At 48.4% G+C, this 17,465-nt stretch overlaps 1 protein-coding gene and 1 long non-coding RNA gene across 3 annotated transcripts in view; one reads left to right on the top strand and one right to left on the bottom strand.

Annotated features, from left to right (window-relative positions):
• LOC129695293 (uncharacterized) overlaps window positions 1-15,265 on the top strand; it is a 52,460-nt gene extending 37,195 nt beyond the window's left edge. The window contains exon 4 of the long non-coding RNA XR_008723135.1: window positions 14,192-15,265. This is a non-coding gene — a long non-coding RNA (uncharacterized LOC129695293). The remainder of the gene's footprint in view (window positions 1-14,191) is intronic.
• The window catches only part of LOC129695289 (dual specificity testis-specific protein kinase 1-like), a 103,295-nt gene that overhangs the window by 37,836 nt on the left and 47,994 nt on the right, over window positions 1-17,465 (bottom strand). For both annotated transcript variants that reach the window (XM_055632100.1, XM_055632099.1), the window contains 4 exons: window positions 15,282-15,403; window positions 9,022-9,070; window positions 5,137-5,283; window positions 3,007-3,089 (listed from right to left, as the gene is read on the bottom strand). In XM_055632100.1, coding sequence (XP_055488075.1) covers window positions 3,007-3,089; window positions 5,137-5,283; window positions 9,022-9,070; window positions 15,282-15,403 — 401 coding nt within the window. The remainder of the gene's footprint in view (window positions 1-3,006; window positions 3,090-5,136; window positions 5,284-9,021; window positions 9,071-15,281; window positions 15,404-17,465) is intronic.

Below are 17,465 nucleotides of genomic sequence, written 5' to 3' on the forward strand. Positions count from 1 at the left end.
CCCCCCCCCCGCCCCTGTCTCTGCAAGTCGCACTAACGCAAGGGACACTGTAGCGGCAGCAAAGGTCGCAGTATTTTTACCAATGACGTACGCTCCGTCCGGGGCCGGCCAGACCCAGGAGAGAGGGCCAGGAAGGCAGGTAGCGTGACAAAGCTTCAGGCCATGGGTTTTCCGAGCACAGCACTTCCTGAAGTCCACTTAACCCTTTCACTGGGATCGTTCACTGTCCACCTACCGGTCAAATGTCCACCTGCAGCTACCGTTTGTTAAGTATCGCCCATGGTCTCTAACCCTTTGCTAATCCCGAGAGGCGATCCGTGCACTCCAGAGATGCTGCCTGACCCACTGAATTACTCCAGCACTCTGTGAAACGTCACCTATCCATGTTCTCCACAGATGCTGCCTGACCCGCTGAATTACTCCAGCACTCTGTGAAACGTCACCTATCCATGTTCTCCACAGGTGCTGCCTGACCCGCTAAGTTACTCCAGCACTCTGTGAAACGTCACCTATCCATGTTCTCCACAGATGCTGCCTGACCCGCTGAGTTACTCCAGCACTCTGTGTATTTTCTTGATCTGAAGAAGGGTCCCAGCCCAAAACGTCACCTGTCCATGTTCTCTAGAAATGCCGCCTGACCCTTTAGACTTTAGAGATGCAGCGTGGAAAGAGGACATTCAGACCACGGCGATCAGCGATCACCCCATTCACTTGCACTACCCTACACACTAGGATAATTTACAATATTACAGAAACCAATTCACCTACAAACGTGTACGTCTTTGGACTGTAGGAGGAAACCAGAGCACCTGGCCAAAGACCACATGGCCATAAGGAGAACGTACCAACTCTGTACCGATATCACCTGTATTCAGGATCTAACTCGGGTCACTGGCGCTGTCAGGCAGCAACTCTTGCGCTTTCTGCACTCCACTGTTCTGTTCTATGTTCCAAAAAGGCATTTGCTTGTGTACATGATACGGGCCAAACGCGGGCAAATGAGTCGCTTAGATGAGGCATCATGGTCCACGTGGACGAGCTGGGACCAAGGGCATGTTTTTGAAGGGACTCTATGACTCAAACGGAAGTGAGTAATTGGGGAATGGAGCAGTCCCTCCATATCATGAGGCTACTGTGTAATTCCCAACAACTCCTGTCCAAGGTGCTGAGCCAAGTCACACCATAGCCACAGCGGGCATTACGTAACATGCAATACAAGATCTGAATCCCAGACTAATTGGCATCAGAGATGTTGACTCCACAAACCGGTGCGTTCAACAGTGAAATCAGTGTCAAGGGAATGCAAGAAATTGGGCAGTGAGGTCTAAACAGCTCTTCATTGGAAGCAAGCAAGGCATCACAGTCAGGAAATAAAACAGTGCAGCATAAGAACAGTCAACAGGAACCAGTCATCCGAATGACAGCTACCTCCAACACGGCATGGGATGGGTGCAGAAGGTCATGGGCCAAGCATGGGCAGGTGGGACCAGTGTAGAAGGGGCATGTGAGTAGAAAGTAACTGCAGGTGCTGGTTTACACCGAACATAGACACAAAGTGCTGGAGTAACTCAGCAGGTCAGGCAGCATCTCTGGAAACAAACGATGGGTGATGTTTCAGGTCGGGACACTGAGTCTGAAGAAAGGTCTCGACCCAAAAAAGATGGGTGATGTTTCGGGTGGGGTCCCTGAGCCTGAAGAAGGGTTCCAACCCAAAATGTCACCCATCCTTTTTTTTCCAGAGATGCTGCCTGACTCGCTGAGATTACACCAGCACTTTGTGTCTATTTTAGTGTAGATGGGGCATGGGCGAGTTGGGCCGCAGGGCCTGTTTCCACGCTGTATGACTCTATGACTCCACAGACATGATAGTGGCAGTTAAGAGGCTTTTAATCAGGCTCATAGATGTGCAGGGAATGGAGGGATATGGTTCACGTGCAGGCAGAGGTGATTTGTTTAGCCTGGCATTATGTTCGGCATGGACATTGTGGGCTGAAGGGCCCGTTCCTCTGCTGTACTGTTCTATGTTCTATATTTTAATGAGTGTCTTGAACCATTTAAAGAGTGAAGTGAGAAAAATGTTAGAACCTCGATCGACACAAAATGCTGGAGTAACTCAGCCGTTCAGCAGCATCTCTGGAGAAAGATGAGAACCTCGATCTTTAACTTTCACACCCCTTAACTCTGCTGGAGTAACTTGCCAAAAAGCAGAATAACACTCCACCATTTCCTCTGAGCTGGAGTACACTCCGTTCAGCAAAATACAATGAATGCATCTAAAAAAAATGGAGAAAGATGATGGGATGACGGTTCAGGTTGGGACCCTTCTTTAACTTTCTACTTACCCCTTATCTACCCTAACCTCGCCCTCTCTGAACATTAGAGCCCTCTGCTTACTTTACAATAACCGCGACATCATCATCAAACCCACTGGCAAGAGAGGTGCCGTGGTCATCTGGCGAGTTGACCTCTAACGGGCTGGGGCCAAGCGCCAACTTCTGACACCTCCTGCTACTTATTATGCTTGGACCATGACCCCCACACACGTGCACCAGGCCATTTCTGATTTCATCACTTCCAGATGTCTGCCCTCCACAGCCTCCAACGCTGTCATTCCCCAAGTTGGTGGATTCATAAGTTCTCAGAGCAGAATAAGGCCATTCGGCCCATCGAGTCCACTCCGCCATTCAATCACAGCTGATCTTTCTTAGAAAGACTGAACACATTCACTCTATCGATTCCCTTCATGCTTTTACTGTATATACCTCTGTCAGATCACCCTGAACCTCCTGCGCTCCAAGGAAAAGAGTCCCAGCCTGCCCAAACTCTCCCTGTAGCTCAGGCCATCAAGACTTGGCAACATCCTTGTAAAGCAATTCCGCACCCTTTCCAACTTAATGGGATTCTCCCCCACAGCAGGTTTTTCATGCTGTTGTTTCACCTCTCCGGCATTTTTATGATCTTTATTTGCGGAGAATTGCCGGCCCTTTTAAGCTTAGTTTTGCTCACCTGTAATTTGGGATCTTCTCTGAAAGGCCAAAGTCTCCCACCACACCAGTGTAGGACTTATCCTCACACTTCACCAGGCAGTTCTGAAACAAAAGCAGGAATAACACAGATCAACTGACGAGGCAATCACAAAGAAAGATCATCAATGCTTCATAGTCATACAGCAGGAAAACCGGCCCTTTGACACAACTTGCCCACACCCACAAAGATGCCCCATCTACACTAGTCCCATCTACACTAGTCCCACCTACCCATGTTTGGACCATATCCCTCTGATCCCTTCCCCTCCATGTACCTGTCCAAATGTATTTTAAATGCTGTTGTAGCACCTGCCTCAACCACCTCCTCTGGCAGCTCGTTCTATACAGGTCAAAAAGTTGCGCCTCAGGTTCCTATGAAATCTTTCCCCTCTCACCTTAAAACTAGGTCATCTAGTTCTTGATTCCCCTACAAGAGACTGTGCCTCTATGCCCTAATCTATGATTTAATACACCTCTATAAGGTCACCCCTCATCCTCCTGCGCTCCTAGGAATAAGGCCCTAGCCTGTACAACCTCTCCCTATAGCTCAGGCCCTTGAGTCCCAGTCCCATAAATCTTCTCTGCACCTTTTCCAGCTTGACAACATCTTTCCTGTAACATGATGACCAAGACTGAACATAATATTTTTAATGTTGCCTCACCAACATCTCATACAACTGCAACATGTCCTCCCAGCTTCTATACTCAATACTCTGACTGCCGAAGGCCAATGTGCTGAGATACTTTTTGACCACTCTTTCTACCTGTGACGCCGGTTTCAAGCGCTATGTACCTGCACTCCTGGAATCCTCCGCTCCACAACATTCCCCAGAGCCCTACCATTCACTGTGCAGGTCCTGCCCATGTTAGACTTTCTAAAATTGAACACCTCACATCTCTCCCTGTATTCAATAATTCCATCAGTAATTCCTCAGCCCACCTGCCCAACCGATCAAGATATTGCTGCAATTTTTGACAACCATCTTTACTATCTACAATGCCACCTATTTTAGTGTCATCTGCAAACTTGCTAATCGTGCCTTGTACGTTCTCATCCAAATCATTAATGCAGATGGCAACATCCTGACAACATCCTTGTAAATCTTCTCTTCCTGAGAAGATTGAGGAGATTCAGTATGTGGCCGAATACTCCAATGATCATGTGTGCGGTATATAGACTGTTTTCATCATGGCCTGGTTCGGAAATTCAAACACCCAGGAGCAAACGAGACTACAGAGCATGGTGGACACTGCCCCCTCCACCGCGTGTACTGAACTCCTCACTGTCAAAGGGATCTATAGGAGATGCCGCCTTAAAAGGCCAGCCAGTGTCACACGTACTTGTAATATGGTCTTGGAGGGGAGGATGCTCCTCAAACTGCGGAGCATCTTGGACAATACAGCTCGCCCCCTCCATGACACACTGGTCAACCTGAGGAGCACCTTCAGCAACAGACTGGTTCCACAAGATGCAGCACAGAACGCCACAGGGGATCCTTCTTCCCTGTGGCTATCAAACTGTACAACAAAGGGTAGACTGACTCCCCTCCCTCTCGCTTCCCCCCCCCCCCCCCAATCTTTGCACATCCCCAATCCTTTCCACACGTCACTTTAATTTCACGTTTCATGTATTTTGTGTTTTATGACTGTTGGCAGAACAATTTCCCTCCTGGGATAAATAAAGTTCTATCGTATTGTATCCTGTACTGAGTGGAAACAGCTCTTTTGGCCCAACTTGCCCACATGTCCCATCTATACTAGTCCCACCTGCCTGCGTTTGGCCCATATCCCTCTAACCCTATCTTATCCATGTACCCGTCGAAATGTTTTTTAAATGTTGCGATAGTACCTGCCTCAACCACCCCCTCCTCGGGCAGTTCTGTAGACTTGTTGTGATTTTATGACTGTTGGCAGATCAATTTCCCTCCTGAGGTAAATAAAATTCTATCGTATCGTATCATGATATTTGGAGGAATATAGACCAAGAGCAGGCAGGTGGAACGTGTAGCTGGGACATGTTGGCCGGTGAGGGCAAGTTGGGCCGAAGGGCCTGTTTCCACACTGTCACTCTATGACTGTATGCACTCCACTGCGGCTTTGGTGTTGTTACCTTGGACGTCAAGTCTCGGTGGAAGATCCCCTTGGAGTGCAGATAGCAGAGTCCTTTGGCAATGTCCAGTGCTAGCTTGATGCGCACCAACCACGATAGGTGGTCCTTGCTGGCCAACACCTGTTCCAGGCTCCCTCCGTTTATGTACTGAGAACAAAGGCAAACGCCGGTGAGACTTTTATTGTAGACTTGAGAGATGAAGCGCAGAAAAGGACCCTTTGGTCCATCGTTCCACGCCGACCATCGATCGCCCCGTACACTAACACCATCCTACACACTAGGGACAATTACAATGTTACACAAGCCAATTAACCCACAAGCGGCAATAATAAATCTAACCTAAGATACCCCAGAAATACCCAAAATGCTGGATTAACCCAGTGGGTGAGGCAGTATCTGTGGAGAACATGGATAGCTGACAATTTGGGTCGGGACCCTTCTTCAGGACCTCCCCCTGGGTTACTCTGGCAGCACCTCCTAAACCCGTGACCTCTGCATGGGTTTTCTCCGGGCGCTCCGGTTTCCTCCCCTGCCCCAAAGACGTGTGGGTTTGTGGGTTAATTTGCTTCTGTGAATTGTCCCTCATGTGGAAGATACAACTGGTGTCAGGGTGATCGCAGATCGGTGCGGACTCGATGGGCCGAAGGGCCGGTTTCCACGCTGTATCTCTAAAACTTTAGACTTTAGAGATACAGCATGGAAACTTGCAATTCGGCCAGTCAATTCTGCGCTGACCAGCGATTACTCTGTACATTAATACTATCCTACACACTTGGGATTTTAACTTACAGTTTTACCAAAGCCAATTAACCTACAAACCTGCACGTCTTTGGAGTGTGGGAGAAACTGGAGCACCCGAGGAAAACGTACAAACCCCACACAGACAGCACCCATAGTCAGGATTGAACCAGGGACTCTAGCGCTTTATGGCAGCTAGTCTATCACTGTGCAGCCATAAAACCAAAAACTTGGTCGGAACAGACAAGGTGGGCCGAAGGGCCTGCTCCTGTGCTATACTACTCCATGTTCTATGTTCTAAGGCATCAGGGAGTAGCAGTGGAATGGGAGGGGAGGCAGAGAGGGTGATGGGACTTGACCAGGCAGAGTCCACATGACTGACTCAGAGAGAGTGAGACAGGCAAGCCAACTGCAATGAGTAACTCCCAGGACATTAGTAGGAAGGAACTGCAGATGCTTGTTTAAACTGAAGATGACACAAAAAGCTGGAGTAACTCACGGGACGGGACAGGCAGCGTCTTTGGAGAGACGGGAGTGGGTGACGTTGAGGGTCGAGAATCTTCTTCAGACTGTGTCTAACACCCAGGACATTCTTCCCAACATGTATTCGGAGAGAAAGGATCTTCATTTCATGCCAACCATCCTTCCACGTCCCTTTACTGGAAAACAGCCACCTCCTCGCCCACGAGGACTCACTGTTACACAGCTTGGATGATCCACAGACAAGAACTAGAATAGCTTGGCATTGCTTTGTAAATTTTCCAACATGTTTCCAGGCACCTCTGCAGGGTGTTTAGTCTAGTTTAGAGATACAGCATGGAATCAGGGCCTTTCGGCCCACCGATACATCCCCCATACACTAGTTTGAGTCATAGAGTCAACCAGGGCCTCGGTCCCAACATGCCCCATCTACACGAGTCCCACACATATCCCTCTACACCTATTCTATCCATGTCCGAATGTCTCTTAAACACTGTGCTAGAGTGGCGGCTCCTGGTGGTAGACCACGAGCAGAGTGAACCCTCGGCTCTGGAGGGAGGAGTTAGGTGTCTCGGTGTGGGAGACGCAGGTCATGGGGTTGACCCTTGGGGGTATTTAACGCCCGTGCCCATTTGAGGAGTAGGGAGCAGCACTGTAATAATAATATATATGTTTTGTTCACACAACTTCGTGTTCCGACTGATTCTTATCTGGACCCCTGTGAGTCCCCTCTATAATAGTAGCTATATAATTACCACCTCTCCATATACCCTACCAAACGTTACCCCTCAGATTCCTATTAAATCTTTCCACCCTCATCTTAAACTTATAACATTCTGTGTCCTATACACAGGGGGCAATTTTACAGAGGCCAATTAACCTACAAACCTGCATGTCTTTGGAGCAATGGAGGAAACCGGAGCACCTGGCATCCTCAACACTGGTGGTCCTCAAGGATGCGTTCTCAGTCCCCTTCTTTAAAGCCCTGTCCCCCTGTACGAGTTCATTCAAAGTTCTCCCCGAGTTTGCCCTGATTCAAACTCGGAGATTAACGGTAATGGCCGCTCGCAGGTACACGGGGCTCTCGTGGACATTTTTCAACAAGTTGAAAATTCTTCACGAGTCTTCCCGAGCTTACCTGCCGTTAGCGAGTCTTCCCGAGTACCTGCCGTTAGCGTTACGAGCCGCTAAGAGACGTCCACGAGCTCCGACGTACCCGCTACGTTCATTCTACATGCTTACCATGAGTTTGATTTTTTAAAAACTCGGGAGAGCTCTTGAATGAACTCGTTCAGTGGGACAGGGCTTTTACTCCGTGTACACCCACGATTGTACAGCCATGTACAAATCTAATTCAGTTTTCAAATTCGCAGACGACAGCACCATTGTGGGTCGGATGTCAAATAATGATGAGACGGAGTACAGGAAAGAGTTTGAGAATCTCGTGATCTGCTATCCGATCAATAACCTTTCTCTCAATGTTTAAGAAGGAACTGCAGATGCTGGAAAAATCGAAGGTAGTTAAAAATGCATGAGAAACTCAGTGGGTGAGGCAGCATCTGAAGATGCTGAGTCTGCAGAAGGGTCTCGACCCGAAACGTCACCTTTTCCTTCACTCCAAATACACTGCCTCACCCGCTGAGTTGATCCAGCATTTTTTATCTTCCTTCAATCTTTCTCTCAAGGTCAGGGAGACAAAGGAAATCGTGTTTGACTTCAGGAAGGGAAGCGATACACAAACTCCTGGTGCATCAACGGCGCCAAAGTTGAGATGTTTGAAAACTTCAAATTCCTAGGAGTCAATATCACCAACAATTTGTCTTGGACCACCCATATTGAAGCAATGGTCATGTAAGCATTCTGACTACCTCAATTCCTTAGAAGGCTTAGGAAGTTTGGCAAGTCCCCAACTACCCTCACCAACTTCTACAAATGTGCCGTAGAAAGCAATTTATCAAGATGCATCGCAGCATGGTTTGGGAACAGATCCATCCAAGACCACAAGATATTTCAAGAATTGTGGACACAGCCCAGACCATCACACAATGCAAACTCCTTTTCATTGAGTAGGTAGGAACGGCAGATGCTGGTTTAAACCGAAGGTAGACACAAAAAGCCGGAGTAACCGAAGGTAGACACAAAAAGCCGGGTCAGGCAGCATCTCTGGAGAAAAGGAATAGGTGACATTTCGGGTTGTGACACTTCTTCAGACTGGGTCCCTTCGATTGACTCCACTTATACCTCAAGCTGCCTCGGCAAGGCCAGCAGCATAATGGAGGACGAGTCGCACCCTGACCACTCCCTCTTCTCCCCTCTCCCACCAGGCAAAAGATATGGAAGTGCGAAAATGCACCCCTCCAGATTCAGGGACAGAGTTGCTGCCTCACTGCGCCAGAGACCCGGGTTCGATATTGACCAAGGGTGCTGTCTGCATTGAGTTTGTACGTTCTCCCCATGACCTGTGTGGGTTTCCTCCACTTGAAAGATGTGCAGATTTGTAGGTTGATTGGCATTGGTAACATTGTCCCAGGATGTAGGATAGAATGAGTGTACGGGTGATTGTTGGTCAGCATTGACTCGGTGGGCCGAAGGGCCTGTCTCCACGCTGTATCTCTCGACTAAATGTCTAAGCTAAATTAAACACAATCCCTGGCACACACCACTTACCTCCGTTAGAGCATGTAACTGTCCCTCATGCACACACACACCCATGAACCTACAGAGAAAAACAATGACAATAATTAGTCCATGTTCAAAGCCTGAGTAATCAGCCACCAAATGTAATAAAATGAAGACCGAAGAGTTTGTGAACCCTGTGGTTCTGCATCATTAAATTCTAGTACTCCATTGAACACCATGTGAACAAGGGCGGCACGGTGGCACAACGGGTAGAACCACTGCCTCACAACGCCAGAGACCGGGGTTCGATCCTGACCTCAGGTGCTGTCTGCATGGAGTTTGCACTTTCTCCCCATAGGTTTTCTCCGGGTGCTCCGGTTTCGTCCCACATCCCAAAGACGTGCGGGTTTGTAGGTTAACTGCCCTCCCCATCATGTAGGCAGTGGATGAGAAAGTGGGATAATGTGGAAGATGGCCCAGCTGGCCAGCTGCGGACAGAGGACCCGTGGGAAGGCCCAGACCAGCCCGCCCGCCCGCCCAGAGAGGAGGGAGTCAGATGGAGAGTCGGTAAGCAGATTGACTGCGGGAGGCTATGCACCATCTTGACACTGCAGTGGGCCGCTGGAGGCCCTGCAGAAGCCTGGGGCTCGGCTGGACCGGGCCCCGCTCCAAGAGGCTGAGCATGTGGACCGCACGTGGCCTAGAGCGGTGGAGCAGCGGCGGAGGATATCACGGCTACGCTTGGCCAGGCCAACTCTGGAAGGACAACGGGCCTTCATGGTCAGGTCAAGAAACTCTGCACTTACAACAACTGGGACTTGAAAATCTGGCGACTCTGTACACTGTCTCAGTGTACTACAGCTATACAGTTGTACTGTATCTGATGCTTATGTAAGATGCATCTAAGTGGTTAAGGTGGAGGTTTACCGGTTCTTGATTAGTACGGGTGTTAAAGGTTATGGGTAGAAGGCAGAAGAATGGGGTTAGGAGGGAGAGATAGATCAGCCATGATTGAATGGAGGAATAGAGTCGCTGGGCTGAATGGCCCAATTCTGCTATCATGATGTATGTGATGCTTGAACTGAACTATATACAAAAATGAATGACACTGTACCTCAGTACATATGACAATAAAGTGCCCCTGAACCGTTGCCCCATAGAACGAGTGTGAACACGTGATTGACGGCCGGCATGGGCCGAACGACCTGTTCCGTGCTTTATCTCTGAACTAATCTGCCCTCAGTAGCACCTTTACAACTGATTAGTTTAGTTTAGTTTAGTTTAGAGGTACAGCATGGAAACATGGTCCTCATGTAGGCTACTAGGGATGGCCAATAAATGCAGATCTTGCAAGCAATGCCCAGAACCCAGAAAGGATTTATTTAAAGCACATGGAAAACAGACTTAACAGGGTTGAGAGAATCCATGGGGATTCCTTGTTTTTGTAGTAACTTGGAGATTTCCTGCCGGTTGGGCTAGGCACACTGCAAAGGGCCAAGGCTGGATCTCCCTCAGGCACTATTAGGCACTATTATAAGCTGTGCGGTCGACACATACAGACAGCAACACAGCCGTTCCTCAATCCACACGGATCCATGGAGGCTGAGGGATGATCTTAGAGAGGTTTAGTTTAGAGATACAGAGTGGAAACAGGCCCTTCGGCCCACCAAGTCCATGCTGACCAGCACTCACCCGTACACACTCCGCCAGGTGTCGGAGGTTATGGGGAGAAGGCAGCAGAATGGAATTAGGAGGGAGAGATAGACCAGCCATGATTGAATGGTGGAGTAGATTTGATGGGCCGAATGGCCTAATTCTACTCCTATCACTTACGACCTTATGACTAGTTCCATCCTGCGCACTAGGGACAATATACAGAGGGCCAATTAACCTACAAACCTGCACGTCTTTGGGACGTGGGAGGGAACCGGAGCACCCGGAGAAAACCCACATGGTGACAGGGAGAACGGGCAAACTCTGTACAGACAGCACCCGTGGTCAGGATAGAATCCAGGTCTCTGGTGCTGTGAGGCAGCAACTCTACACTCGTGTATAAGATCATGAGATGAATAGGATGAATGCACAGACTATTTTACCCAGAGGAGGGACATCAAGAACCAGAGGACATATGCATAAGATGAGAGGGGAGAGATTTAAAAGGAACCTGAGGGCCAACTTTCTTTTACACAAATGGTGATGGGTGTATGGAACAAGCTACAAGAGGAGGTAGTTGAAGGAGGTATTATCCCAACTTTCAAAAAATATTTTGACAGGCACTTGGATAGGCAAGTTTTGGAAGGACAAGGGTCAAACGCAGGCAGGTGGAACTGTATAGGGGCATGTTGGTCAGTGTGGGCATGTATGTTGGGCCGCACGGTCTGTTTCTACGCTGTATGACACTATGATTCTATGACTCTATGATCTAGTTCGGCACGGACATTGTGGGCCGAAGTCCCTGTTCCTCTGCTGTATTGATGGCCTGAAGGGTTAACTACCAGACAGATTGGCGTCAAGTGTAAACGAGAAAAGAGGCTGCGTGTGAGAGGAAGAGTTTATTTACCTTCAGTGTTTACTTCTGCAGTAATTCAAAACAACCACCATGTTGTCTGACCACAATAGGAAAATGGGATGTGTGTGCACGCACACGTGTGTGTGGGTGCACATGCGGTATGCGTTACGTGTTATACGAGCGAGTGTGTGTACGTATGTACGTTCACGTGCGTATGTGCCATACGTCAGTGTGATGTACATTGTGCATGAGAAATGCACGCGTTGGATGGAGAGAATGAGGAAAGGAGAAATAACGTAGAGTGACTCTATGAGTCCTTGACACAGTGGCCTGAGAAACAATTAGCCCATCAATAAGTTGAAGAAAACTGTTTCTCCCAACTCTAACAGTGGCTATTTCTACGTAGAGAGAGAGAATATTCCAGAGCAAAGCCATAGCTTTGTAAATCACTGACTTAAAAGTCGAAAATTTCAAATTATGTATTATATTATATATATATATATATACACACACACATATTTATGTACACACGCATATATATACATATATATATATATGTGTATAAAATATATATGTTTTTAGTTTAGTTTAGTAAAACAGCGCGGAAACAGGCCCTTCGGCCCACCGGGTCCCTGCCAACCAGCGATCCCCGCACATTAACACTATCCCACACACACTAGGGACAATTTTTACATTTACCAAGCCAATTAACCTACAAACCTGCATGTCTTTGGAGTGTGGGAGGAAACCGAAGATTTCGGAGAAAACCCACGCAGGTCATGGGGAGAACGTGCAAACTCCGCACAGACAGAACCGTAGTCGAGGTCGAACCCAGGTCTCAGCAACTCTACCGCTGCGCCACCGTGACCCCACCCCCAATAAGACTGCCCCATGAATACAAACAGACAACTAAATAGACAATGGTGGTGCAAACCCCCAAATTATGTCCCCAAGACTATGTAATTCGGAGCCTATTTGAAGTTTGTAATGTTTAATAGACTATAGGGTGTAGGGTGTGATAATTGTACAAAGGTGCAGGATGCCAGGAGATGCTTCAGTGCCCTCCTGAGACTAAGGACAGTTTTGGTTTATCGGCCCGGCACTCCCGCAGTCCCGTGCTGGAACAGGTGGTCGACACCACCGCTCATGTTGCCAAGCATGGCCCTATCTCTCCCGGGCTCCTGCCTCACGCTGCCTCACTCAGCACCTGTTCAAACCTTCACAAACATCCGGCAGGCAGCTGCAGGAGCCCTGAGAGAGTGGCCAGCACGCCGTTAATTTGATAAATCCCGGCAGTGGAGTCTGGGCACTGCGGGCAGGGTTTAATTAGCCTGCTCCTTGTAATTAGATGTGACTGCATCCCTGTAACATGGATATCTTATTCAAAGCAGAGGCAGGGCTGTGCACATTAAGAAGACAGTGTTTTGTTTTATGAAGTAGCCTTTTGTTCTGACGTGGATAGTTTTCTTTAGTTTAGTTTAGTTTAGTTTGGGGATACAGCGTGGAAACAGGCTCTTCGGCCCACCTGGGTCCGCGCCGACCAGCGATCCCCGCACATTAACACTACCCTACACACACTGGGGACAGTTTACATATACACCAAGCCAATTAACCTACAAACCTGTACGTCTTTGGAGTGTAGGAGGAAACCGAAGACCTCGGAGAAAACCCACCCAGGTCACGGGGAGAACGTACAAACTCCGTACGGACAGCACCCGTAGCTGGGATCGAACCAGGGTCTCCGGCGCTGCATTCGCTGTAAGGCAGCAACTCTACCGCTACGCCACCGTGACCGCCCTGTTTAGTTTGTTGTCACGTGTACTGAGGGACAGTGTAAAGGTTTTTTTGCGTGCTAACCAGTCAGCGGAAAGACTATACAAAATTACAATCGAGACAATCGAGAACCAGAGGAGATAGGTGGTTTTAGGTGAGGGGGAAAACATTTAATAGGAACCTAAGGGGTACCGTATTTACACTAAGGGTGGTGTGTATGGAACGAGCTGCTGGAGAAGGTCGTTGAGGCAGGTACGATAGTAACATTTAAGAAACATTTAGACAGGTATAGAGGGATACGGGGCAAACGCAGGCAGGTGGGACTAGTGTTGATGGGACATGTTGGTCGGTGTGGGCAAGTTGGGCCGGTGGGCCTGTTGCCACACTGTATCACTCTATGACTCCATGAGATATGTTTACTCAGAGAGTGGTAGCTGGGGCAGAATGCTAGTGCTTCTTTGAATTAGGTGGTGGAGGCAGTTCGTTTTTCTACAAGCCAGACCTTTAAAATAAATTGGATAGCACCAATGGATGGGAAGGGAATGGGAGGGTTATGGTCTGAGCGCAGGTATATGGGACGCTGGGAGATTATGTGTTCGGCACGGACACCAGGGTCGAGATGGCCTTGTTTCCGTGCTCCCTTTGTGTTATATGGTTATATATGGTTATTCCATGGTTATAGGTGTGGGCCACCAGGGATGGTGGTGGGGGCAGATATGCTAGTGGTTCTTTGAATTAGTTACACTCTCTCTGAATGAAGAGAGAGAATTCTCTACAAAGCCAGGCCTTTAACCCATTCCAACAGCACCAAAACAGGACCCCAATGGGACAAGTGTGCCTGGAGCTGAATACAGGGCTTTCCTGGTCGCTGTGCATGCTGGGTTCGCTCAGCCACCATTGCTGTGCTTACCTTTGTTTTTCTCCCTTTGTACCCAGCACCTCCTCCAAGTTAAAGGTTGACCGTCTAAGTTGGCGGATCTGTAGTGGATCAGGAGCCTATCGAGGGAAATCTTCTGCTAGACCTATCTATGGAGGATTTGCAGATGCCCAGCTGTTGACGAGAACACATTCAGGCTACTGAACCATCCTCTCATCAACTAGAGAGTGGCCCTGACCTTCCATCAACCTCATTGGCGACCCTCGGACTATCTTTAATCGAACTTTTCTGCACTTTATCTTGCACTAAACGTCATCCCTTTATCCTGTGTTTGTACACTATAGATAGCTTAATTGTAACCATGTAGAGTCTTTTTGCTGACTGGATAGAACACAACAAAACTTTACCTTGGTACACGTGACAATAATAACAAACTACAATAAACGTTCCACTGCATAAACCTGATGTTACAATTCTAATTTCTAAACCTATTACGGGTGCTGTCTGTACGAAGTTTGCACGTTCTCCCCCTGACCTGCGTGGATATTTTCCAGGATCCCCAGTTCCCACCCACACTCCAAAGATGTGCTGGTTTGTAGGTTGATTGCCTTCTGTAAATTGCTCCAAGAGTCGAGGATGCTGAAGTGGGATAATGTAGAACTAGTTGGCGTGGAGTCAGTGGGCCGAATGGCCTGTTTCCTTGCTGTATCTGTAAACTATCTAAAGTAGTCAATGATCCATCCATAGATCTCGGCAGCACACTAGCGCAACGGTAGAGTTGATGCCTCACAGCGCAAGAGACCCAGGTTCAATCCCGACTATGTGTGCTGTCTGTTTGGAGTTTGCCCGTTCTCTCCATGAGCTGCGTGGGTTTTGTCCAGGTGCTGTAGTTTCCTCCCACACTCCAAAGACGTGCAGGTCTGTAGGCTAATTGGCTTGGTAACATTGTAAATTGTCGTGTAGGGTAGAGATGATCGCTGGTCGCTGCAGACTCGCTGGGTCGAAGGGCCTGTTTTTGCATTGTATCTCTAAAACTGAAACTAAAAGAAACTAAACCAGGCAGAGGGAAGGTCACAGAGGGAGGGAGAGCAGGGAGTGAGAGGAGAGAGGGGGTGAAGCAGAGTGGAGGAATGAGAAGGAGCATCTCACCGCAGGATATTGGGATGGGAGAGACGGTTCATCAGCTGGACCTCACGGAGCATGTTGGCGCGGTTACTCGGCAACTTATTCATCTTGAGGACCATCACTTGCCCCGATATCCGGTGTTGAACCTGCAGACAGAGGTGACGATTAATCCAAACCACGACCCACCACTGTGAGTGTGTATGAAATTGTAAGTGTGTGTGTGTGTGTGCAGGCACATGTGAGTGTATGTATGTGTGTGTATGTATGTGAGTGAGTGAGTGTGTGTGTGAGTATGTGTGCGCATGTGAGTGAGTGAATGTGTGTGTATGTATGTGAGTGAGTGGTCATGAGTGTGTGTGTGTGTGAGTGTGTGTTTGAGTGTGTGTGTGTACGTGAGTGTAAGTGCGTGAGAGTATGAGTGTGTGAGTGTGCATGTGAGTATGTGTGTGCATGTGAGTGAGTGAATGTGTGTGTATGTATGTGAGTGAGTGGGCGTGTGTGTGTGAGTGAGTGTGAGTGTGTGTGAGTGAGTGCATGTGACCGCATGCATGCGAGTATGTGTGTGTGGGTGTGAATTTGAGTGTGAGTGCATGAGTGTGAGTGTGTAAGTGCGTGTGAGGGAGAGTGTGAGTGTGGGTGCATGTGAATGTGTGTGCATACGAGTATATGTGTGTACATGTGTGTGTATACGTGTGTGTATACGTGTATGGGTGTGTGTGTGTGTGGGTGTGTGTGTGTGGCTGTAGAAACAGGCCCTTCGGCCCACCGGGGCCATACCAATCACCCCGTACACAAATTCCATCCTACACACAGTAGGGATAATTTACAGAAGTTAACTAACCTACAAGCCTGTACGTCTTTGGAGTGTGGCAGCGAACCTGAGCACCCAGAGAAAACCCACGCGGTCACATGGAGAAGGTACAAACAGCACCCGTGGTCAGGATCGAACTCCAGGTCTCTTGTGCTATGGGCAGCAACTCTACCGCTGCGCCACTGTGTGGGTGGGCAGAGTGGCGTGGTGTGTGTTGGGATGGTACTTTGGGATGTGGATGTAGTGTGTGGGGGTTCGTATATAGGCTTAGAGTGAAGACGGTGTAAGTAAGGTATGCGGCGGTTCGGTTTGGTTGGTGGGGATACAATATGGAAGCAGTGTGCTGTGGGGTGGTGGGTGTGGGGCGTTTATTAGAACATAGAACAGCACAGCAGAGGAACAGGTCCCTCAGCCCACAATAACCGTGCCCAACATGATGCCAAGTCCAATTCCTATTTACCTGCACGTGATCCATCTCCCTCCATTCCCTGCATGTCCATGTGCCTATCCAAAAGCCGCTTAAATGCCAACATCATATCTGCCTCCACCACCACCTCTGGCAGTTCCAGGCACCCACCACCCTCCGCTGTAAAAAACCTGCACATCTTCTAGTCAGAGTCATGCAGCACAGAAACAGACCCCTCAGCCCAACTTGCCCATGCAGACCGAGCTACCTCATCTACTAATCCCACCTGCCTGCATTTGGCCCAAATCCCTCTAACCCTTTCCTAACTGTGTACCTATCCAAATGTCTTTTAAATCTGCTTCAGTTGCAGGAGGATATAGTGGGTGGGAATAAATACCGGGGCATCTGATTGAGTGGCACGGGTGGGGGACATTATTTTGTGGAAATGAAAATGTCACTGTGTACCTCAGGGGCCACAAATCTCTTTGGTAAAACTGCTTCAGTTGTCTCCATGTCGGATGAATATAGTGGGTCAGGAATTGTATATATTTATCAATTGAATAAAGTCTATTTTGAAATTTAAGAAAAAACAAATCTGATTGAGTGCTCACTGCAGTGGATGGTAAAGCAAGGCAGGGAGAGAAACGGAAACACATCTGTACAACAGATCATCACGGCATCACCTGATCCCCACGGGAGCTGCGGCAACAACAACTGATGGCATTTATAGACTTGCCCAACACTCATATAAAGTTGCTGCACAAGAGCAATGTTGGTCAACAACTCTGTGTGTGTGTGCGTATGCTTGGTGTGTTTGTATGTGTGGGTGAATGTGTGGGTGAATGTGTTTTGTGTGTGTGTGTATCTGAGTGTACATTTGTGTGTGTGTGTATCTGAGTGTGCGTTTGTGTGTGTGTGCCTGTACATACGTATGTTTGTGTATGTGTGTGATGTGAATGCTTGGTGTATGAGTGTGTGTGATTGTGTGACT

This window comes from Leucoraja erinacea, chromosome 3, assembly GCF_028641065.1.
Source record: "Leucoraja erinacea ecotype New England chromosome 3, Leri_hhj_1, whole genome shotgun sequence".
Lineage (NCBI taxonomy): Eukaryota > Metazoa > Chordata > Chondrichthyes > Rajiformes > Rajidae > Leucoraja > Leucoraja erinaceus.